This window comes from Pelodiscus sinensis, chromosome 4, assembly GCF_049634645.1.
Source record: "Pelodiscus sinensis isolate JC-2024 chromosome 4, ASM4963464v1, whole genome shotgun sequence".
Taxonomy (NCBI): domain Eukaryota; kingdom Metazoa; phylum Chordata; order Testudines; family Trionychidae; genus Pelodiscus; species Pelodiscus sinensis.
Genome location: NC_134714.1, coordinates 83825838 through 83849984, shown reverse-complemented (window position 1 = coordinate 83849984; position 24147 = coordinate 83825838). Strand labels below are relative to the sequence as shown.

The 24147-nt window shown below is 48.7% G+C and overlaps 1 protein-coding gene across 2 annotated transcripts in view; it reads right to left on the bottom strand.

Moving 5' to 3' along the window:
- Positions 1–10739: 10739 nt before the first annotated feature.
- Positions 10740–24147, bottom strand: part of CREB3L1 (cAMP responsive element binding protein 3 like 1) — a 75890-nt gene continuing 62482 nt past the window's right edge. The window contains exons 8-12 of one of the 2 annotated variants that reach the window (XM_006117285.4): positions 23730–23798; positions 20101–20200; positions 15261–15375; positions 14578–14842; positions 10740–13891 (exon numbers count right to left, since the gene is read on the bottom strand). In XM_006117285.4, the coding sequence (XP_006117347.1) occupies positions 13855–13891; positions 14578–14842; positions 15261–15375; positions 20101–20200; positions 23730–23798 (586 nt within the window). In that variant the 3' untranslated portion in view covers positions 10740–13854. Of the gene's footprint in view, positions 13892–14577; positions 14843–15254; positions 15376–20100; positions 20201–23729; positions 23799–24147 lie in introns of both variants that reach the window. The other variant, XM_006117284.4, reaches the window with a different exon arrangement.

Sequence of the window (24147 nt, the reverse complement as noted above, 5' to 3'; positions counted from 1 at the left end):
TGTCTGCACATAGAAACCCTAATTCTCCCTCTGGGAGTCTGATCATGATGATGAGGTGACCACTCCCTTCCTTAGTGGCCCAATGTGCCACCGCTTGTTGCTTTCTTCCTTGCGGAATCATCTATAACTTGTGTTCTGCTGCTGCCAGTTGCTCTGGCAATTCTCCTGTCCCAATAACAGAGCCCAGTGAACAGCTGTTTTCTACCTCTCCTCCCATAAAGGACCCCTGCTTTCACTGACACCCTGGCCCTTATCTGGATCCTCCTATCCTGCTGATGAATCACTTGTTACATCATTCAAGGTTCACTGACTGTTTGGGATGAATTGCAAACGCCTGCTCGCAGCATGAGAGAGTCTTTGTCTGTGCCCACTGGGGAAAAGTTCTCTCAAAGCCACTTGCTGCAGGCAATGCAATCATTCCCCTCTGGCCTCCACAAGCCCTGATCTTTCCCACTGGACTGGAGGATGGTAGTTTACACACCCCATCTTGTTACTCTTGATGCCCAGTTGCCTATCTTCAGTGTGCACTGATTTGCTGTCTCCGTGGAGATGGAGCACCCCAGTTGACTGGCTTCACCTCACTTTGTTTAGCCCAAGGCACTTAGATGTATTTAGAGTAAAAGCAAAGTGAAGTTTGTTTAACAGAGCTTGAGTTTAAGATTCAAATAAAAGGATTTGGGAAAAATAAGGTTGCATGAAAAAGAAAAACGGACCATGCACTCCATAACCTTTACTTATTAACAAGTTATTTTCCTTACTGATAGAGTCAGGGATCAGCCCATATCTTGCTTGGCCCATCCAGAGAGCTGGGGTCTGTTTTTTATGAGAAAGTCACATTGGCAGAGTTTCTCTTCCATAATGGATCATGCACAGGGCCAGCCCACAACATTTTGGCACCTGAGATGGGGAGCTCAAAGGACCCCCCCCCCCATGCCTCCTCGCTTGGGCCAAAACTTTGAAAGGTTTCAAATCTGCCTTCTTCCTGTTCTACTCCTCTCATGGTACTGCTCTGCTACCTGCAGATGCACCAGCAGCAGACACAATTTTCTGCACTCTGGGTCCTAGTGGCACTCCCCCCACCGTCTGGCACCTGAGGTGGCCGCCTCAGTTCGCTTCATGGTAGGGCCAGCCCTGCTCATGCAGTCCCAGACTTTTGTCTCATTTCCTAATCAGGGCGTTGAGCTTCAGCTCAGTCCTGATGGTTCCTTCTTTAGCATCTTCCCTTGGGGTTCTTTTGTCTTTGTCAATGCTCAAGCCTGCAACTGCTCCACACTGTGTACACAGGGCTGCACTGGGTCTAGGGACATCAGTTGTTCTCATTGGTGACTGAGTTAGCTCTGAGACCCATTCTGCCTCAGGTGACATTTTTCACTGTTTAATTTTTCATTTTCCAACAATTTAATATTCTACAAATCACATAACTCTAAAAGTGTTTGCCATATAATATCCCATGCTAACAGTGATAACCAGCTAGTGCTCCACAAGGCCCCCTTCAGTGGAATACTGGGGAGATGGTCTGACACAAGTATAATATTCCTTCCTGGGCACGTCTAGGTCACAGGGCTCCCTCGGTCCCCACTGTACCCTGATCCAACTTTGCCATCATCCTTTGTTCCCTGGCCCCCTTTGGACCCCAGCTAACTCATGGCCCAGCTTTAAGTCCTGCTTTTCACACTCTCTGCCTCTACTTGATCCTGAGCTAATTTCTGTTCTGGTTCTATCACCACAGAAATAATCTCCTGCTGGAGGTGCTGACATTTTGTTCAACAGAAAACTGAGAATAAGAATGCCTGCGCTGATGTCAGAGTCACTGGGGATTGACAAATGTATGAGACAGATGAGGCAAAACAAAAACCCTCAATATAAAATGGGTTCACTAGAGGTGCCACCACTTTATAAAAATGACCCTGTGCATCTCTAAGGTGGGAAGCAACAGTCACAAACTGAAGAGGTGTCACAAGAGGTTGTCAGCACAGATGCATAACGAGGAGGCATAGGCAACACTGTGTCCGAGTCCCAGACAAGAGGGAGATAAGGGATGCTAAGTCTGGTGTTTTGTCCAAGAGGGTCTCAGATGGGCAACAATCACGCCAAGTTAAGACAATGGCACCCCAGAGCATGTATACTCACTGCTGTCTGACAACAGGAGAGGTGTTCTGGGCAGCCCACGTGGTGCAAGCAACAGCATAGGGCAGCTCAAAGACTAATTTAATGTGTTTAGTTATTAGGTTGTTTATAAGTATTTTTATAATTTTGCATTATATGTATGTTGGTTTTTTTAAGTGTTACTCATTTTTTACTTGAAAGGGAAAGTGTGACACAGGGGGGTTGTGCCTTGACGGGCTGAGATTCCCAGAGAGTCTTGTTATGCGCAGTCAGTTGGAACCGACACAGAATAAAGCAGTTGTCTTGCAAGCATCTTAATCATTAAGGGCATATCTACACTAGGAAATTATTTCAAAATAACTGAATTTGAAAGAACTCCTGAAATAACTATTTCAAAATAAGCTTATTCTCTAAGGCAGTGGTCCCCAACCTTTTCAGGTTGGCGGGCGCCAGGGGGCGTGGCCGTTCGCCCGCCGGGCGCCAGGGGGCGGGGACACTTGCCCGCCCGGGGGCGGCCCCCACCAGCCGCATGCCCGGGGGCGGGGCCCCCTCCATAGCCGCGCGCCCGGGGAAGGCGCCCCCTGGCAAGCGCCGCGCACCCGGTACCCCCCCTCGTAAGCGCCGCGTGCCCGGCACCCCCCCCATAAGCGCCGCGGGGCCGGGGCCGGCGCTCCCCCCCCCGTAAGCGCCGCAGGGCCGGGGCACGCGCGGCGCCAGAGCCGGCAAGGGCACGCGCGGCGCCCCGGGGTCGGGACCGGCCATGCGCCCGGGGCTGGCACCTGCCAGCCCAGATTGCTCCGCGGGCGCATGTAAAGAGCCCGGCGGGCGCCATGGCGCCCACGGGCACCGGGTTGGGGACCACGGCTCTAAGGAAAGCAGGAGTACAGATTTCAAAATAACCAGCCCCTTATTTTGAAATAACAGGCTTGACAGTGTGAACTCTCCACTTATTATTTCAAAATAACTCCCTAGTGTAGATCAAGGCTAAGGGACCACTGAACATCACAGTTTATGCTTCCTCAGTTGGCTTCCAATGTATGGGAGAGAATCATACATAAGCCAAGTGGAATAAATATATTACTAAGAAACTCTCCCAGACACCAGCTCATTTACATCTTCCCTTTATCCAGTCTACTTAGGAGTTCATCAAAAGAAGTGATTGAGTGCATCAGGCACGGAATGTATTGCATTCCATGGGAAACAGAGAAATTAGAGAAGATTGCAGTGTAACACAACTTTCTTTCTTTGAAATCAGAATAGCATATAAGAACCCTAAAACAGAGAGCGAGTAAACAGGCTGCTCCCTATGGCAACAAATCACAACTCATCTTCCCCCTCCACCATTTTATTTGTCTGTTTCTAGACTGGCTGGCTACTGGCTGACTCAGATCACATGATCTTCCTCAGCGCTCTCTAGCCAGAAAACAGGATGAGGAAATTATAGCTTGTCATTTTGAACCAGTTCCCAAAACATCACATTTTGCGTCTCATAAACTTCACCATGAGGATAGATCCTGGATCTATCACCAGCCAGAAATACTTGCCATCTGCTACCACAGTGTTTCTCAATCTTTTTAAATAAAGTACCCCTTTTTCAAAATAAAATAAAATAACATAAAATTATAAGTACCCCCAGTATCTACAGTTTTCAGACACACTTTTTTCTTCTACCATTGCAACATATTTGTTTAAACAACTTAACTGTCGCCGGGCAGGCAATGAAGTTTTTTGGTGTAAAAAGTACAACAATAATAAAGTGTTGTAAAACTTAAAACAAACATTCAGTTTTCTCCAAATTTCAGTTGTGATGACATACCCCTCCCCCCAGACTTCTCTCAAGTACCCCAAAGGGAACGTGTTCCACTGGTTGAGAAACGCTGTGCTAGCACACACCCTGCCAGAGGCTGTTAGAGTAGCATAGCGCTGTTACCCAGAGCAGAGGGATACAGAGCTAGCACCTTTTGCTCCAGCTTTCTAAGTTGCCCAATGAGCAGTGACCTTTCCTTTGGGAGAGATGACATGGGAGCTTATATCATGCTCGGTCACAGGGAACTTGAGAGGATTCCACTCCCTGTTCTTGAAAGATCTAGATTAGATTCAGTGCTGGCCTCAGCTTCTGGAATTTTCCTGACATTTCCAAAACAAGCTGGGTCTAGTCCTGTCAGACCACCCAGGTGAGCCCCAGCCTCTCTCTTCATTTCCTACCCCCTGACACTTAAGTTAGCACAAACGTCCCTGGCTGCTAACAGGAGTGCTTGTAAGGAGACATGGCTGGACAGAGGGACGGTAGTTAATAGACAAAGTGCCAGCAGATGGCACTAAGCAGCATGCAGCATTGTATCATGGTTTTATAAATCCACTATAACGTCTCACGTGCACTTGCAAAGGGCTTCTGCAGTGCAGCTCTCAACATTGCCACAGGAAAAGGTGCAGGAGGCCTAGGCATGATGGAGTTCATTGCTCCTTTTCCTGGCCTTTCCCAGAGGAGGCATGCACTTAGGAAACTAGGCAGGAGCATAGGTAGAGGGAGCCATCTCAGTTACTCTAAGCCCAGCCTATCCCAGTGGATACAAGAACTGGTTTTGTGCCAGCTCACAGCTGCTGCAGCCTGAACTTCTCACAGCAGCAGGTGCTGTAGGCATTTCCATTTCAGCTATTTACTCACCCCTGGAGCTAGTTCATCAGTGACTTTTGTGCTATGACATTTCCTCTAACACCTGTGCTTGAAACCCTGGAATAATTAGCCTACTCATCTGCAGTGATTGTAGGGAGGGGATTCCATTCTCCCTGGGATAACTGAGTTGGTACTAGCTGAGGGTGGCTTCCTGGTGACATATATCTCTTACTGTTGATGACTGTATTGAAGCTATAGCTCCAAGCAGGGAATTCGGGCAAAGTTGTGTTGCAAAGTCCCCTGGTATCAGAGGGGTAGCCGTGTTAGTCTGAATGTAAGTGGGGCAATGGTCCCGCTATTGTGGGGAACTTTCCTGGCTTTTATACCACCCCGGTGAAATGGACCAGCGAAAGTATCTGAGTCCCCGCTCCCACTTCCTTTATCCCACGGCTTCCCTGATCCTGAGGGCTCCCCTTCCACTCTCCTGAGTAGCAGAGTCCTCAAAACCCCAACAAGGCTGGGCCCAGGTTTCCTGGGGCTTAATCCCCGACCTTGTAGTCACTAGGGGCAGGAGTTAGGGTGTCCCCACTCTGAGGTGCTCTCTTCACACTGCATGCTTTCTTGGCCCAGTGATCATTTCATAAGGTTCAAAGCAAATACAATTTATTAAACATCAACTGATTAAAGAGAAAAGAATAAGAAAAAATGAGAATGTTTAAATGAGAACACACTGTCCTGCTCTGTATCATGGGGACATCAAAACAGCAGTCTGCAGAGTGTAAGGACAGTCCACAGTCTCTTCCTTATAGGCCCCTTAGAGGCCCTTTATGTGCTGCAGGGGGGCTGCAGGCTGGACACGCTTGCTCTGGTAGTGACCACACAGCCTCAAGCTCTAAGTGGCCAGACCCCTCTCCCAGTCTGGCCTGCTGGGCCTCTTGGCTGGTGATATCTCCCTGCCTAGAGCCTCTCCCCGCACTTTGCTGGTCCCAGCTGCTCACCACGGCCAGCTGCAGCTCCTTGCGATGCTTCTCTGTCCCTTTTGGCTCTCTGAGCACTGCCAGTCTTCTGCTCAACACAGGGTCTGCACTCCTTGGACTGTGTGTGCCTGCCTCTGTTGCTGCAAAACTGCCCCTCAGCACAGCTTGCACTCCTTGGGCTGTATGTGCCTGGCTCTATTGCTGCAGGACTGCTTCTCCACACAGCTTGCTCCTCTTAGCTGTCTCACTCCTTGCTCATAGAGACCCAGAAAAATCCCAGCTCACAGGGAGGACGGGGCCTGACCTCTCACTTTCCTCACTGGCCTGTCCAACCTGTCAATCAAGCCGAGCTGAAGTGTTGGCTGCTTTCCATTGTCTCTGGGGTCTGTCAGTCTCAGGGCCCTGATTTCTCATGCACCCTTCTTCCCCTTTTGATACTGGGAGCTGGCGAACCAAAAACTCCCACAGAGTTTTAGGAAGGGGCTAACAGTCCCCTTACATGAATCTGCAAAAGCAGTGAGGAGTCCTGTGGCACCTTATAGACTAACCGAAGTGTTGGAGCATAAGCTTTCTGGGCAAAGACCCACTTTGTCAGATCATGCATCTGACTAAGTGGGTCTTTGCCCACGAAAGCTTATGCTCCTACACTTCAGTTAGTCTATAAGGTGCCACAGGACTCCTCACTGCTTTTGCAAAGTCCTCTGGGTTACCTGGTGCACCAGATCCCAGAGTCTGGAGTCCCAGCTGCAGGATATTGTTCCAGAAGCTGCAGTTAATAAATATCCTGGCGGGGCAGAGAAGAGCAAGATGGTAAACATCCCTCTTCTTTCGTGTCCATTGCTGCTGTCATCCTGTGTTTGTGGGGAAGGTGTCAGCAGGGCTGGATTACCCAATAGACAGACCAAGCATGTGCTTAGGGAACAGCAAAGCAGGGGCGCGCGCACACACACACACACACACACACACACACACACACAAAGATGACACACACACACACACACACACACACACAAAGATGATTTTATGGTATAGTATTGTTTTTATTTTGTATTATATATGAGAAGGCACCATAATCTTTTCAGTGCTTAGGGCCTCTAAAGGTCTTAATCCGGCTCTGGGTGTCACTCTGTATGCTGTGGTCCTTTTTCAGGCAAGCCACTGGTAGCTGGGCCTACATTTGGCACCAATGTCTGGGCCCCATGCACCAGGAAGGAAAAGATAGGAGAGTGGAAAAGGAGCAAGTGGTAGAATACCCAGGGCAAGAACAGAGCAAGGAGAGATGAGGGAGTCATTGGGTCTCTGCAGGGGCTGGGCTAGCTGCAGCTCGTCCCTTGCCCATCTCCTCAGATGGAGTAGGACAAATCAGGGTGTGGGACTGGAGTTTTCACATAATCTGCTGTATACAGTAGCTGATTCTGCCACTGAGGGGAGCAATCCTATCTTGATTTTCAGCTGGGATCAGCTCTGATGTGTGGGGCCCCAACAGTGTGGTCTCTAGCAGCTGCTGGTGAGGGAATGGATGGAGTCTGAGGTGGGGTGGGAATGGAGTCCTGGGGAGCTCATCTCACTTCCCCTCTTCCCCCTAGTTAGCAAGGGCATTTCTTAATTTGTGGGTGGGGTCTCTGCAGGTCGGCAGCTGCTGTATCTCTGTGGGAAGGGACAAGTGGGAGTGAGTGGGGACAGCCATCATTGCAGCATAGAGCCCATCTGGCCCACGTGGCTATGAGTGTGGAATAGAGTAGATCAGCGCAGCTCCTAAGGGAGCAAAGTCCTTGGCTCTTTGTATTTGGAGTCACTTCCTGTCGTCACTGGATCCTGAACTCATAGAATCCTAGGGTTGGAAGAGCTCTCAGGTGGTCATCTAATCCAACCCCCAGCTCCAAGAAGGACCAAGAAAGATCTAGTTTACAGAAAAACTGAAAAAGCCTGCCAGACCTACTAGCAGAACACTGAACCTGTGCCATTGCAGTGGTAATGAAGCCATTTAACAGGCATTTGCCAATGCCAGATATATACTGCCAGTTTCCAAATTTACTGTTAGTCTACAGGGCCTTAGTTTAAAATTTGCGTTAAAAATATTTCATTAGTGTGTAGCTGAAAATTATAAAATCACATCTCTAAAAAAATCACACACACACACACCAGGGACTGCCATTGGGCATGGTTTAATAGTACTATGTAGGGCCCCCAAAATCCTAAGGATGTCCTGACTGTAAACAATGAGCCCCCCTCCCCAAACACACATGCATCAGAAATGCACAGAAATAAAAACCAGAATAGCAAACTTGAGTTCATTCCCTCACTCTACACCTTTCTGCCTCACCCTCTTTCCCAGGTGAGACCCTGCCAGCCCTCACCTACAGAGCCTATCTCAGTGGTCACCAACCAGTAGCTTGGGAGCTACTGATAGGTCTTGGAGCCTCTGATAGGTGATCCTGACTAGTTTGGCCAAGAGGCTGTCAAGTGCCAGCATGTCAGCTGCACCTCCCCCCACTGCTGCTCATCTCCTGCCCTTTGCCTTGGAGCTGCCCCTCCTGCTGGGGAGCCTCCTGCTTTCTGTGCAGGGCAGGGGAGGGACAGGAGGAGTGCTGATGTCAGGGTGCTCCCTCCCACTCTGTGTCTTTTCTCCACAAAGCAGAGAGGGGGCACAACAGGACTTGGGATGGAGGGAGTTTGCTGGCTACTTTAGGGAGTGGCAGAGGGCCAGGACAGGGGTGAGCCTGCCTTAGCCCCACTTCACCCCCAACCAGGAGCCACCAGCAGTGCCCAGCTGGAGCCCACATCCCAAACTCCAACCCCAGTCATGAGCCCCCTTGAACTCCCCTGCATCCAAACGCCATCACAGAGCCGGCACCTAGAACCCACTCCTACATCCCAACTGCCCGCCCCAAGAGCAGCTCAGAGTCCCTCTCACACTCCAGATCCCTTAGTCCAAGACCAGAGCCTGCACCCCAACCCTCTGCCCCAGCCTGATGAAAGAGAGTGAGGATGGGCAAGAGAGGGAGGATGGAGTGAGCAGGGGCGGGGCCTTGGAGAACAGGTGGGAAGGAGGCGGGGCAAGGGTGTTTTTATTTGAGGTAGATCTTGGATTGCACTCAAATTCAGAAAGTGATCTTGTGCTTAAAAAGGTTGGAGACCTCTGTTCTACATTATTTTAAATGCATGTCACTGACTGACCAACAAGTGCAGACCAGACCAGGATACAAACTGCAACTACATGGATGGTAGGGCAAAAAGGAAAATCAGACTCCCTTTTTTCTCCTTTCTGATTATGGACTGAAATAGAGGGGATCAGCCACCTCATCCTGCAAAGGGACCCTGAGACCCATGTCAGAGAGTAATTAGCCACGAGCACTGCTTCAGACCCTGGAGTGCAAACTCATTCAAAGCCACTGCATCTCAGACCCCAGTCAGGTAGCGGGTCCATTCATCTCCCCATAAAGACAGTGGTCGTAACAGGCAAGTCCTGTTGTTTTAATGGGTGACACCAGTTCAGAGATGCACCCTGGCTTCACAGAAATAATAATCCTTTGTCCTGCCATAGAGTGATCTCAGAGTTCTCACAATCAGCAATTTTCAACACGTCAGCCTGCCCTCTGTGATGGGCATAGTGAAGAATTTTATCCCGGTGTGCTGCAGAGGCATAATAGCCTAGCACAAGAAGGGACACATAGCTCCTTCCATACTGCATTGCTCAGACCACAGGTAGAATGCAGCACACAGTCATGGGCACCTCACTACCAGAAAGATGCTGATGGTTCTGGGTTAGTTTTCCTTCTCCATAAACTTCCAGATGTGAAAGCAGCCAGTGAGAGGGGTCAGAACAAAAGGCAGGCTATAGGCATGGAGATGTAAAATGCCACTTGAGTTCCTCAATCTAGGATGGAGCTATTTGGCACTTTCTAGAAAATTAAGGGCCTGATTCTTCATTGCCCTGAACCTTATGCAGAGTAGATATCAAATGCTACCACTTTCACTGGTGTAAATGGCTACCATATGTGCAGGATAACAGAGGAACAGGGCCCAAGTTTTTACCTTAAAAGTAGGTGCCGGCATTTTGTTGCGCTGCTAACAAAGAGGTTTAAATGCTGCTTTAATGGTAATGGCACCTTACGTAGGGAGCAAGTGGTAATATCCCCCTTCCATAGACATAACAGCTCCAGGCCCACTGGTAGCACTTTACAGATTTTTATTCGTAACTCTTACCAATCCATGGGAGGAAGGCTGTAGTCCTGTGCTACAGATATGGAAGCTGAGGCAAAGTGGTTGTGAGTTGCCCGTAGCCACAAAACAAGTCAGTGGCTCAGGCAAAAACAGAACTCCCAAGTTCACTCCAAGGCTACATCTATACTGCAAGCCTCTTCCAGAAGAGCAAATGCGTTCATTTGCATATGCAGCACTCTCATTTGCATTTCCTCTTCCTTTCCCTTTTGCGCAAAAAAGCGCTGTGTAGAAGGTGCCTTTTTGCACAAAAACCCTCTTTTGTGCAAGAGCCGTTCTTCCTTTTTTGAGGAAGAACAGCTCATGTGCAAAAAGGGGTGTTTGCGCAAAAACCTCTTGCACAAAAGGGAAAGGAAGAGGAAATGTAAATGAGAGTGCTGCATATGCAAATGCAGGACAATGTAGCACTTTAAAGACTAACAAGATGGTTTATTAGATGATGAGCTTTCGTGGGCCAGACCCACTTCCTTGATCTGAGGAAGTGGGTCTGGCCCACGAAAGCTCATCATCTAATAAACCATCTTGTTAGTCTTTAAAGTGCTACATTGTCCTGCATTTTGCTTCAGCTACCCCAGACTAACACGGCTACATCTCTACCACTATTCTGCATATGCAAATGAGTGCTACATTTGTATTTGCTCTTCCGCAAGAGGCTTGCAGTATAGACGTAGCCCAAGAGGCCAGCTCTGACCACTGGGTCCCACTGCTTAGATAGGGAATTCTGTGCATATGAGAGAAGCTGGGAGCACTTGATATGAGGGGCAATGTTGCACATACAAGTTAGCAAGCTAACGACATAAAGAAAGGCCCAAACACAGTGCTTGATGCTGCATCTTTTTTTTTTAATTTTGCTTCTCTAAAGCGAAAGCAGAGCAAGTGATAGGAGGAAAAAAGTGATTAAAAAAAAAACAAAATAAAGGAAAAGGCAGCTGCTGGGCTATAAGGGGAAAAAGAGCCCCCAAAAGGGAGGAAATTCGTAAAGGCTAAGCCCGCACTAACTCTTAATAAAATACAATACTGAAAATAAGATCAGAGAGTCTCCAAAATACAATATCTCAAGGATTGCAATAATACAAAATAAGGTTCATTATGTACAAACAATTTCTGCTTTTGGCTCTGTACAACGGTGTGACTGGGAGGCCTGCATGGGCGGTGCATAGTGGATTTGTTGGGTAAGGAGATGTGGTACACTCAGACCTGACAGTGGTTCTATATGCTGGAGTGGAGCACAAGGAAGGGAGGTGTAGGGGTGGTGTTGGGTGAGTGGGTCCTGGTGGACCTTGACTTAGGGTTGTTCTGAAGGATCTTCCTCTTCCCATGTCCATGGCTGAGTGCATGTGGCATCATGGCTGGGATTTGCTGTGTCCAGGTCTGTCCCAAACAGCTCCAAGCAAAGCAAAAGCAAAGCAAAGCAAAATGGAGAAGAGAGGGAAGTGAGGGTTGCCCTCCTGCCCCATCCTTCTCCCTGACCAGCAAAAGCCTTCCCATTCCTCTTCCTCTGAGAGCCATGGAGAAACAGTAGAGAGTCCCCTCCTATTTGCAGTCTCAGGGTGGAGGTGGTGGACAGAAGATGAGATGAGAGCAGCAGCAAGGTGTTGAGAAGGGACTTCTTTTTATTGTTATTTTGAACTGTCAAGTCTCAGAGGGGCAGCCGTGTTAGCCTGTATCTGCAGAAACAACGAGTCCTGTGGACCTTAAAGACTAACAGGTTTATTTGGACATAAGCTTTCATGGGTGCAAACCACTTCGTCAGATGCATTGGCAATACCTCTGACCGGGGCGGCCCGTGACTTTAGGCTGTCTCAGCCGTCGCCTAGGGCGCCGCCTTCAATGGCACCCGATGATGACGTCACCCCACTGACGGGCCATTGACGGCCGTGTAGGCGGGAGCGCCAATCGCGCATTCCGCCTTTGGCGCCAGCTGCCGCAGCCCGCCTCAGGCCACTCCTGCTTCTGACAAAGTGGTTTTTACCCATGGAAGCTTATGCTGAAATAAACCTGTTAGTCTTTTAAGATGCCATAGGACTTGTCATTGATTTTTTTTTGCGGGAGGAGGTACGAAAAAAATGACCCAAAGAAGTGTCTGGAGGAGAGTGAGAACTGGCAGGGGATGGCAAATCCCATTTACAAAAGTAGGGAAATCCAGGCCAGGTCTGGTCTCAGGGACGGCTCCAGGTACTATTCTTTTAGCAAGGGGCAACAAGGAAATATGCAACTCTTCCAGCATGGCCTTTCCCAGTAGGGAGAAGGGACCAAAACTACTATCTGGGAGCTACAGGGAAATTTTGAGTGGGGAGGAACCTCCCAAGACTGGGATGAGGCCTCTGACACAGAACTAAAGATGAGGCAGTCTCCACACCATATTCATCAAGTCTGGAGCTAAAGGGATGAAGGCTTTGGTAATTTTGGTGTCAGCATCTAGAGAGTGGGGACCCACAGCACTCTTTGCTAACCCTCATTTATTCCATTTACTGTGGCTACTGAAGCCCACTACCACATAACAGAAACCCCCATTCCATAGGGAAAGATCTGTGGAAAGTGGGCAGGGAGAGCTGTGCTCTGTCTTAGGATATGTCCACACTACAGAGAAGATGGAAGCTGCTGCTGTCAATCTTCCAGGGTTTGAATTAATGGGTCTAGTTAAGACAGCTAATTCGAACTGAGAAGGGCGCTCCGGTCAATGCTGGCAGTCCTGCTTCCACGAGGAGTAAGGGAAGTCCATGGGAGAGTGTTCTCCCTTCGACTTCCTGCAGTGTGGACAGCGCCAAACATCGAGTTAAGGTACTTCGACTTCAGCTACGCAATTAATGTAGTTGAAGTTGCGTAGCTTAATTCGACCTTGTCCCATAGTGTAGTAGACATACCCCACTTAAGGTGCACTGGTTTCCCTGGAGCTGCAGACAGAATTTTACATCTGATTCTAAGAGTCTGTGAAATTTCTGAAGGTGGCTGGAATGGAAGTTACATGAGCACATCCTTTGAGAGACAGCTAGATCAAAGTAGGTCTTCTCTCTGCTGAGGCAGAAGCATATTAACTGTGGAGTGAAGGGAGGAAACTATCTCACTCCCAGTTCTCTAGGGCTATGTCTAGACTGGCCAGTTTTTCCGGAAAATTAGCCGCTTTTCCAGGAAAACTTGCCAGCTGTCTACACTGGCCGCTTGAATTTCCGCAAAAGCACTGACTTCCTACTGTAAGAAATCAGTGCTTCTTGTGGAAATACTATTCTGCTCCCGTTCAGGCAAAAGTCCCTTTTGTGCAAAGCTTTTGCACAAAAGGGCCAGGGTAGACAGCTCAGATTTGTTTTCCGCAAAAAAGCCCCGATTGCGAAAATGGCGATCGGGGCTTTTTTGTGGAAAAGCGTGTCTAGATTGGCACGGACACTTTTCTGCAAAAAGTGCTTTTGTGGAAAAGCATCCGTGCCAATCTAGACGCTCTGTTCCGAAAATGCTTTTAACGGAAAACTTTTCCGTTAAAAGCATTTCTGGAAAATAATGCCAATCTAGATGCAGCCTAGGAGACTAACCCCGAAGTTACCATACTAGCAGGTAATAAGCTCAGCTCTCTCTCCTTCGGGTGCATTTGACTGACATGAGCAAGGGGTACAGAACTGTTGGAAATGATGTCACATACAAATCTCAAGTCACACACGGATCTCCTCCTCCAGCCCAGCAAGAGGGTGAACACACACTGGTGAGGCAATGTTCACAGGGGAGGAGAGAAGGGCTTGGGCAGAGACAATCCCTGATGCTGGCAGTCACAGTGAATCCCATCAGAGAGATCAGCACTAACATGGGCTGCGTGGAAATGAGAGGCTGAGGCCAACACCAGCTTGGGAGTGTCTGAACGCAGTGTCCTCTCCCACCAAGTCCCCTCAATCACTCAGTGGGGAGGGGAGTCTGCATCCAGTCGGACGAGGCCTTGAGGGCTGGCATCTGCTACAAAGATTCGGCTGCATCACTGGAGCGCACCTCCCTGAGGGAAAGAAAAGCCAAGCAATCAGATCTGCTGCGTTTACCTTTCTTTCCCACCCACTGAGCCCACTTCTTGCCACTGTCCAAGCAGAGTTAATTTTATGCCTCCCTTATTTCTGTTTTGGGAGCAGAGAACTCCTCTGCAGTCCCTTTCGTCTCCTCCCTCTGTTCCCCACTCGCTCGGTGATCTGCACCTAGCTGATCTGCCCTGCACAGTGACTGTGAGTCCCATCTCCGCGTCCCATTTGGTGATGGCCTCACTGTTCAGATTATCTACACGGGAACAAAGAGGGCCAATTAAGAGGGCTGTCTTTTGCCGTGGATACTGGTTTGTACTGTTCAGGAAAGAGTCTCCCAGACCTTCACACCTGAGCACTGACCAGCCTGCAAATTTTGGAATCCTTTAGCTTTCCAGCGCCCTTGTGTCTACTGGTCACTATGCCAGAGCAACTCCACTTTCTAGTCCCACTTGTGGCTCCCACTCTTCTGATCCAGCCACAGTCCCTGTATTAGTGCACTCCCAGGAGAGCTTGTTTAGCCTATCAGCGCCCAGCCTTGTGTCAAAGCGCTCCCCTTTCTGGGAGCACAGGACAGCTCTGACACTCTCCCTCTCTCAGGCCATTCTGTGGTTTGGAGACAAAGCCCCGGAATAGGCAGGGCAGAGGGATGAGTTGCCAGCCTGCTTACCTCTCCTGGAACTGCTCTTTGAGGTGGGTAAGAGTTGGGTTAGTTTGGTTCTGGTCTGGGCCCTCCATGTGGGATTTGTTTAGATACTTGGCTGTCTCGTGCACCCTGGCCAGGTGGCCCTGCATGCGCTCCTGAGGCCTCCTCTCCTCAGACTGCCCTTTGTCCGTCTCCCAGCCCACAGGATGCTCCACTGGAAGGAAGGAGCCGTAGCCCTCCTCTAAGGAGCCAGTGCCCTCGTCATAGAACAGGAGGCTCCGGGACTGAACTGTAAAAGGGGAGAGTATCATTAAATGCAAAACCAGCCACAAGCTGCACACATGCAGATTGCCCAGCACACAGCTACCCAAGCACATTGCGGTCCACGCACACCAACACAGCCTGCCCCACTTCAACTGCCTAAGACCAACCCCGATGCACACACGCTGCATCCCTGGAACACCCTCAGCCTGCAATGGGAGGAAAGAGATGGATCCATTATTTTCTTCTCCCATCCTGTCTTTTAGGAGCTGTCGTGTGCTAAATGGAGAAACAAGAGCAATGCACAAAGCACTGCTTTGAGACAGCTCACCCTGGTAGGGCCCTGCTGTGAGGAAGCTCTCCCCGCTGTAAGCATATCAGGAGGAGAGGGGCTAGGAGCACTTCCAAGGGATTACAAGAATGTGTCATGTCGGACTCACTCTTACTGGTTGTGTAAATGTCTGGAGCCGGAGCGGCTTTCACTGTCTGTGAGGTGGAGGAGAATTCTGGGAGACACGGCATCATGGATCCCAGGACCAGAACGAAACACAGCACCAGTACCTGGGGGTGAGACATTAAAAACCATCAGCACTGCCAGGCACGAGGCAATACTGTGATCCCAGCACACAAACCCCCAGCAGCGGGAGACCACGTGGTGGGATTGACAACTGGGTCACTCCTGCTCTTTTGAGATTATCAAGAGAAAGGATTAAATCTGCTGTTCCCCACTGTCACTTTCTCTGAAATACTTCCAGCTCCGCAGGCAGGGCCAGCTAGGCAGGCAACTTCAGAGTCTCATTCCATGGGCAGGAGATGGAATACAGAGAAGGGGGTTAGAGTCTCTAGTCAGCAGTGCCAGGGAGAAGAGCCTACATCTAAGAGGTGGAGACAGACTGCAGGCATGGAGAATGAATCCAGTCTGGGGACACTGTTAAAGCAGGAGGTAGGGCAGGGGTGGGGATCCTTTTTTGGGTCAGGGGCCACTGACCCATGGAAAAATGAGTCAGGGGCCGCACACAAGTGAGAAGCAAAAACAAACAAAACCCCTCACTGACATGGCCCTTGACTGAGAAGGAGAAAGACACTCCCCACATTCCCCTCCCACACCAGAGCTTAGGGAAGCCTAGCATAGTAGATTTGTTGTCCTCCAGTCCCATGGTGTGGCAATGCAGGCAGGAGGGTCTGGAGCACCAGCATGGGCTCACCAGTGGGGGAGGGGGACTGAACCTCAGGGGCCAGATCCAGGCAAACCAGGGGCTGCATCCGGCCCCTGGGCCTGAGGTTCCCCACCCCTGAGCTAGGGGAAAGACAATAGGTCCAGAAGGGCACTCAGATCAAAAACATTTGCTAGGAATGTGAGTTATATAAAGATATCTCTGTATCCAGTACAGGATAAGACCTAAATGCTTGATGAACTGGAACAGTGGCAGCCTGAGCTCAGATCTCCTGTTGATTTTCAGGTTAAGGAGTGACATAAAAACAGGTGAATGGTCAAAAGTAAAAACTACCTGTGTCTACACAAATGTGAGAAGACTGAAAGCACAAATAGGTGAATGAGCATGCCTGGCAGTGGAAGAAGACCTCGATGTAAATGGAATTGCTGAAACATGGTAGAATCAATAGGCTATTGCAGTATTGATCTATTGCAATACAGAGAGGACAGGTAAGCTCACAAAGGGAGGAGTGGGCATCTGGGGGGAAGAGTGTACTTGCGGTTCTATAGAACTAGGGCAATAACAATTCAGAGTGAGAATCTGTGTAGGCTCTAATCTCATGTCACGAGAATACAATTGGACTAGTAGTGTTATACTACCAGGCTCCAGCATAGCCAAAGATATTAATTGCACAGTGCTGGAAAGATCCAGGAATCAACACAGCCTAGTACAAAACAGTAATGATGAGTGCTTTCTTCTACTTGCATTATATAAACTGGTCAAGTGTCACATCAGGATAAAAACTAGAGGAGCAATTTATTGACACCTTAAGCAAGTGATTTTTGGAACAAATAGCTCTAGAGCTCAAAAGAAGAGAGATTTTTAATGCAGTCCTAAGTAACAGAGCAGTTGGTTTATCAAGAACTAATAGCTGAGCAGCTAAGTAGGCACAGTATAATGAAGCTTTCCAAATTCTAGCACAGTGACACCGTACTCTGGAAAGGGAGATTTCAAAAAAGGAGAGTCTGGTCCAAAAAACCTCCTACAGTCAAAAGAGAGAAAATGAAATTAGCTAAACTCCACATGAAGGCTACTAACATTGTGTAGAGACTATGTATGCACACAAGGGCACTCAGGATCCTCACCTGGACTCAGGAAGATGAGTGGGGAGAACAATCCAGAGTGGGTAAATCCAAAGGTTGAAGAGATTATTTGAGCCAACCCCTCCCCCCCCACTGAAAAACAAAAACCCTTCAGAAAATGGCAATCCAACCCATGAAGTCAACAGAGAGAAGCATAAATGAGAGGAAGGAAAATACAAGTAGGGTTACCAAATGGTTTAAAAAAATACTGGACACACAATCTCAGATGGGGGGTGAGGACCAGCTGGGAGGGGAGCGGGGCTGGCCGGGAGCGGGTTGGGGGGAGTGGGGCTGGCCAGGGGGGAAGAGCAGGGGGAAACCGGCCAGTGGGGAGCAGGGTTGGTCCAGGCGCATGTAGATCCTGGGGTGATGCCCATCCTGTGCACGGTCCCGGTGGGGTGCACAGGCGAGTCTGGCCCCAGGGATTCCATCCCGCCCTGCCCCCACCCCACTGTGTACTTGCGTACTGCCTGGCTGGTAGACACGCTCACTCAGCGCGAGTGTGTGTACCAGCCAGGCAGTATGCAACTACGTACTGATACTCATGATAATAATAAAAACTTAATTAGGAAATATCAGACACCTGCCAACCCTAAATAGAAGATGGAATCAGAGAGAGCTACAAGGGAATATGAGGAGCAAATAGCCGAAGATAGTAACACAAATAAATTCTTGAAATAGCGTCGAGGCAGTAAGCCCGTGAGAGAACTGGACTGTCATAGAGTGAAGGCAGCAACTAAGGAAAACAAAACATTTCTGAGAAGCTAATATATTTTATACATTAGTCTATAGCACAGAAGGTCTGGGAGATGTTTGTCCTAAACCTACTCTTTCCAGGCAATAAAGATGAAATGTGTCAAACATTGCGGCTGTCCAAGAACCAACAGATGCCTGATGGAGCAATGAGGTACTAGGCCCAGATACATAGTTTACACCCAACAATTGAGAAGGGCTGGAAGTGGCTGAGCTGCTAACGAAAATATGCAATCTCTCATTATAATTAGAAGTCCTGAAGAGGAGCAAATATATCTAAGGGTACATCTAGACCAGGGGTTAGCAAAAGGGCCTCTGTGGGCCTGATTCGGCCTGCTAAGCAGGTGGACCCGGCCTGCGGAGGCCCTGCTGCTCCCCTACCCCCATGCCAATCATAGTCTGGGGGTGGGTAGCCCTGCCCCCTTCCTGTTTAGGTTTAGGGCCCCACCCCTTCCTATTTAGGTCCCTCCCCTCCAGGGGTGGCCCAGGACTACTTCAAAAATGTTTGAAGTGGGCCCTGGGCAAAAATTATTGCCCACCCCAATCTAGACAGTGGTGCTATTTTGGGATACTTCTGGTGTCCCGAAATAGCTATTCTGCATCTTTTAAGCAAACCCATTATTTTGAAATATAATGGGCTCGCTATTCCAATGTCCCTGTAAACCTCGTTCCACAAGGATTAAGGGATGTTTTAGAATAGCAGTTTATTTTGAAATTTGGCGCCATGGAGCTTATTTTGAGCCAAGGGTGAAGTGTAGATGCACCCGACCTGTAAAAAGGAGAGATGCTAGGAATTGCAGATGCTGAGCTCACTTGAGCATCAAGGGTCCTGAAGCAGGATTAAAAATGAATTCAGAAACACTTGATGTACTAGGAACAAATCAGCACGACTTTGGTTAAAAAAAAAAGTAGCCTTTCCAAGCTACTAGAATTTGATGGTTCTGTCAACACAGCGGTAGATAAAGGAGAACTGATTGAAAGTATTTGGATTTACAGAAGAGCTTTTGACCAAGTCCTGTGGAAGAAGCTGTTAAGAAAATGCCTCTAGCTGTAACATGATGAGAGGTAAAGATCTGTCATGGACCAGGAGCTATCCAAGAAGCAAAAAAACAAAAATAAGAATAATCAGTTCAGTTTTCACCATGGCCAAAGGTTAATAGTGAGGTGCCCTGCATGCCCATAGTAGGGCTGGGGGTGTTGAAAGGATCTAGCAATGATTTGTGAAAAGAGCAACCAGCAGAGGTAGCACAAAACGATGTGGTTAGTCAAGGAGAGAGCAAACTTTGAGGAATTTCTGAGGGATTTAATGAAGTTAGATGACCAGGCAGCTCAATACTGGATAAAATTCACTGTTGAAAAAATATAAGGCAATGAACACAGGAAGGAATAATTTGAACTATTCATACAGTAAGCATTAACTTGAGCCATCCAGGAGAGAAGGTCTGGGCACCATTGTGGGAGCTCAGTTCCAAGTTTTGCTTGATGCACAGTGGTTGACAAAAAGCAAAGAAAAGGCTGTTTGCGTGGTGAGTGAGATGACAACTATTACAATGCCATTATACTCTCACCAACGAGACTGCTCAGCTCTGGTCACCCAGTCTCAAAAAATGAAATAGCAGCTAGAGGGGGGTTCAGAAATGGGCAATGGGAATGAGAGAAGGCCTGACTTTTGTTTGGCAAGAGACTGAAAAGAATAGGTTTGTTAGTTTAGATTAGAAGGATACAAATAAGAGGCAAGAGAGAGTTAAATAATGAATGGTGCCGAGAAGGTAGATCAGACACTCCAGTTTAACCTTGCTCATAATAAAAGAACTAGGGGGAATTCAATGGAACAGCAGGGTTTCGTATATCCACCTAGCACTAGCCACTATCGAAGGTTGGATATTGGACTAGCAGGACTCCTGGTCTAATTCAGTCTTGCAATTCCTATATTTGGCCTCAAAGGTGGGGCATACAAAGCAGTGAAACAGAGAAGAGGCTCTTCTGGGCTCCCAGAAGGATATTGAGGATCCTTGGAGAAAGGGCTGCATGCTTGATTTCCCCCCATTTTATTGCAAGGCAATAAATAGCCAAAATAAAGCCCCTCTTTTTGTTGGACACTGGACTTGTATCCACTAGTTATTCCAGGCTGGGAAGCATGCTATAGAGAATTCCCTGGCTTGTCTGGGAATGGGGTGATGGATAAAGGTGCACAAGGAATCACGGCCAATAAAGAATGGAGAATCTGAAGCACATACCATCAGGCAGGTCCCTGTCTGTGTGGAAGCCATTTTATATGGTCTGGAGACCTTCCCAGCTACTAGGGCCTGGAGCTTCTGTAATTGCTGGAGCAAAGTCCTAGGAGAGAACACAATCACAAGTCAGTGCAATGAGGAGGGAACAATCATCAAGGGTTACGAGACTGAAGCTGAACCCTCCAATGTCCACCCCAGTTTTCTTCTGAGTGAGATGAGCTCCGTTATTTCTCCAAGTCCTCCCACCAGACAGGCCTGGCAAGCAAACAAATGAAGGTGATAGTCACAGAGGCAATGGAGCCAAAAGGAGTTGGGTAAAGGACATCTCTTCACTTGGTGCCACATTAACCCCTCTGCCCTGACTCCACCGATCAGATTTAGTTGGAACCGGACTCCAGTCCACTCTGCCCAGATAGAGCCAATACCCAGAGGTGGGGTGCATAGCATGGCCACTGTTCCACCCCCACAATACAGGCGATGCCAGTACTTCTGGGAATGGCATGACCCTGTTCCTGGTGGTATGACCTCACCGGATGTGGGTGAGCTCATGCCCGCAGGGGCAGGGCACCAGCTGTTCAAAATGGCATTACTCATCTCTGATGCCAGACAACACCACATCTGGTTTTGTCTCACTATTGGACAATGGACAAACCCAAGAAAATGAGGCCCCAAACTGGACAAACGGTTTGCCTTAAGGCTGCTGCACATCCCATAGCACTACCCATGCCACCTGGTCCTCACATCGGGTGAGGTCATACCACCAGGAGCAGGGTCATGCCATTCCCAGAAGTACTGGCATCGCCCATATTCTGGGGGTGGAACAGTGGCCATGCTATGCACCCCACCTCTGGGTTACCTAGGGAAGTAGTTGAGTCTCCATCCCTAGCGGTGTTTAAGTCTCGGCTTGACAAAGTCCTGGCCGGGTTGATTTAGTTGGGATTGGTCCTGCCTAGAGCAGGGGGCTGAACTCAATGACCTTCTGAGGTCTCTTCCAGCTCTATGGTTCTATGATTCTATGATAAGGCTGAAAGGGAAGCAAAAAAACAAACAACAAAAAAAAGTGATCCATTTCAGCTTCATCTCTCTTGCCAGGCTCTACAGGGGGCTGTGAGCGAAGCCAGATGTAGAGCTGAGTGAATAATTCCTCCCCTAGTTGCCCTGTCTTCCACATAACAGGCTTACCACCTGGTTTAAATTCCCTCACATGCTCCCCCCCCAGTTCTGGACACATTACTTACTTCCCACTACAAAGCAGAACCACTTAGAAATGGAATGGTAAAGGAATGGTTTTTTTGGGGTGGGGAGGGGGGAGTAGAGGGGAAGGCTGCAAGAAGCATTAGTGAACCTTGGGCTTGATATGAATTGCCTAGTAGGGTGCGTCTAGACTGGCAAGATTGCAAAAACTTGCCAGCTGTCTACACTGGCCACTTGAATTTCCGCAAGAACACTGACTTTGTAATGTACAAAATCAATGCTTCTTGCTTAAATACTTTGATGCTCCCGCTCAGGGATAAGCCCTCTTGCACAAGAATATTTGCGCAAGAGGGCCAGTGTAGACAGGCACCTTAATTTTTTGCGCAAGAAAGCCCGTTGTCTAAAATGGCAATCGGAGCTTTCTTGCGCAAAAACGCATCTATACTGGGCATGGATGCTTTTGCGCAAAAGCACGTTTTGCGCAAAAGCATCCATGCCAATCTAGATGCTCTTTTGCAGAAATACTTTTAACGGAAAAACTTTTCCGTTAAAAGTATTTCCGCAAAATCATGCCAGTCTAGACGCAGCCGGAATGTCCCGGATGCAGAACTACCAACTCTCACAATCTTATTGCAAATCTTATCATAGCTGGTATTTTTCATAAAGCCCCAGTTCCTGGAGTCAGGTGGTTTCAGGAAAATCTCAGATTTCATGTTTTAAAAGTTAGTTTCGAATTCTCCTGGCCATGGAGGAAAGTAGAAAACATGACCTCTCAGGCAGATAAAACAAACTCGGTTATTCTTATTTTGTGACAACTCATGATTTTTAAGCCAATCATATGAATATGGGATCCTGACTCATGCCTTTTGAATGCTGGGGACCAACAATGCTGCTTCTGCTCCTGGCTGCTTCTCAAAAGCCCAGAGGGAAGAAATGCAGGGCTTGTGCTAGGAAAGGATGGCCTGCTGTTCACAAACTGTCCAGCAGGTGGCAGGCCCCAACCATCTTCACCAGGCAAAAGTTAAACACAGCTCCCAAGCTGGGAGGGGCTTTTGCTTGACAATCTCCTGGATCTGTGAAAAGCAGCATCTGACCTGGAAGTTGGGGTCAGAGCCTCAGTGTCAGGGGATGAGAGGAAAAGAGTCTGCCAAAGAGCCTCAAAGCAAGGTTAGGGAGGACAATAGCCCCTGGGGAACTCCAATCATGATGATGGGGTCAAGTGGGAAGATGGTTTGGTTAACAGAGTCACTGATTGAGTTCCCTCCCTCCTTGGCCAAAGGTTCATGGTTAAAGGAGTTTCCATGTGCAGTTTCCAGTATCGGTGCGGCTCTGAGGGGGGTATCTAAGTAAATGTGCAGGAGGGTGTGAATTCAGAATGAAGGGAACATGTACATAGGAATATGTTAAAGAGAGCTTTCCCCTTTCCCCTCCACACCCTCCCCCCCCACCCCCCCGCTCCAAATTTCTGGCAATTCCAAGCTGCTGATTTTGCTCTTGCTCTGCCACACATGCACAGTGACAGGAGGCAGAGCTAACTTCAGTTTCAAGTGCTGCTTCCTATTTCTACTGCATGTGTATGTGTCTTCCATGTTACAGATTAAAAGGAAACAAATTCCTGAGGTGGAGAGGCTGCCAGCTCCGAGCGCTGAGACCCCATGCACTTTCCAGACTTTCAGCCAAGGAAGCTAGGGGCCTGCTTTAGGGCTGCAAGGAGAGACGTACTCCCTCAAGCAAACAGCTGTGCCAGTATCAGACAAGGAGGACGCTCCCACAGGCTAGAGGGAGGGAGAATATAATGGGATCTGCATGGGTGCCAGACATCTAGAAGGCTCTCTCAGGCTGCAAGGGCTAGCAGGGTTTGCACTGGTGTCAGGTCTGGAAAGAGCTATTTTGAGTTATATGGACCTATTCTCCAATACATATAGGAGAAAATTCCTAGAATCTGCCGAGTCACCTTGTAAACCTAGCTCTTTCTTGTAGGGAAATCCCAAATTGGTATCTTGTGCCCCTTGTCTTCCCAGCCCTTGCTATTTAATAGCCCTCTCTGCTTCAGAGAGCAGAACAAGTAGGTTGAGAAATAGGTGTCACTGTCATGCCTTCTGCGGCCTCCTGCATGGGATCTTCCATGGAGACGAGAAGAGTGGAAGGATTTGAGAGGCAGTCAGAAAGATTCTGGGATGTGAGGAGAGGAAGGAAGGGATGGCAGAAAGCTCCCTTGCTCCTTCTCTTTCTTTGCTGACAGTCCCTGCCTTGCTGACCCAACACAAACATTCCACACTCACTAACCAAACCCAGCTGAATTGCTGCTGCCATTGGAGGGGAACCAGGGCCTGCTGTGCAGCCCAGGCTCTGCCAGGAATTGGGGGAGGGCTGCCTTGCCTTTCCTTCCAAGCACTTCTCTGGCTTCTCTTCTTGGCAGCCCACCCCTGTTCTCTCACCTGTTTGCGTTTTCTAAGGTTTCCACTTTTTTCCACAGTTCATTGTTTTCAGATGTGAAAGTCTCAACTCTGTAAGAAAAAAACCCAAATCCCCATTAGTTACAAATGCTGCAAAAAGAAACAAACATTGCACACAGTCCTTCATCAGGGTCTAGTCCCTGAACTGCCCTGTGTCCTCAGTCTCTGGCAGATGTGCTCCTAGTGCCAGGAGTCAAAATGATCATACACTGTCTAGCTCAAGGGTGGGCAATAAAACGGTGGCAGTTCACCAGCATTAGCTCTTGGAGGGCCACTGCCAGTATATTTACCTGCATCTCCAGAGGCATAGGCAACTGCAGCTCCCATTAGCCAGAAATGGTGATCCATGGCCAACAGGATCTGCGATCCCCTGTACCTGCAGGTAAATATGGTAATGTGG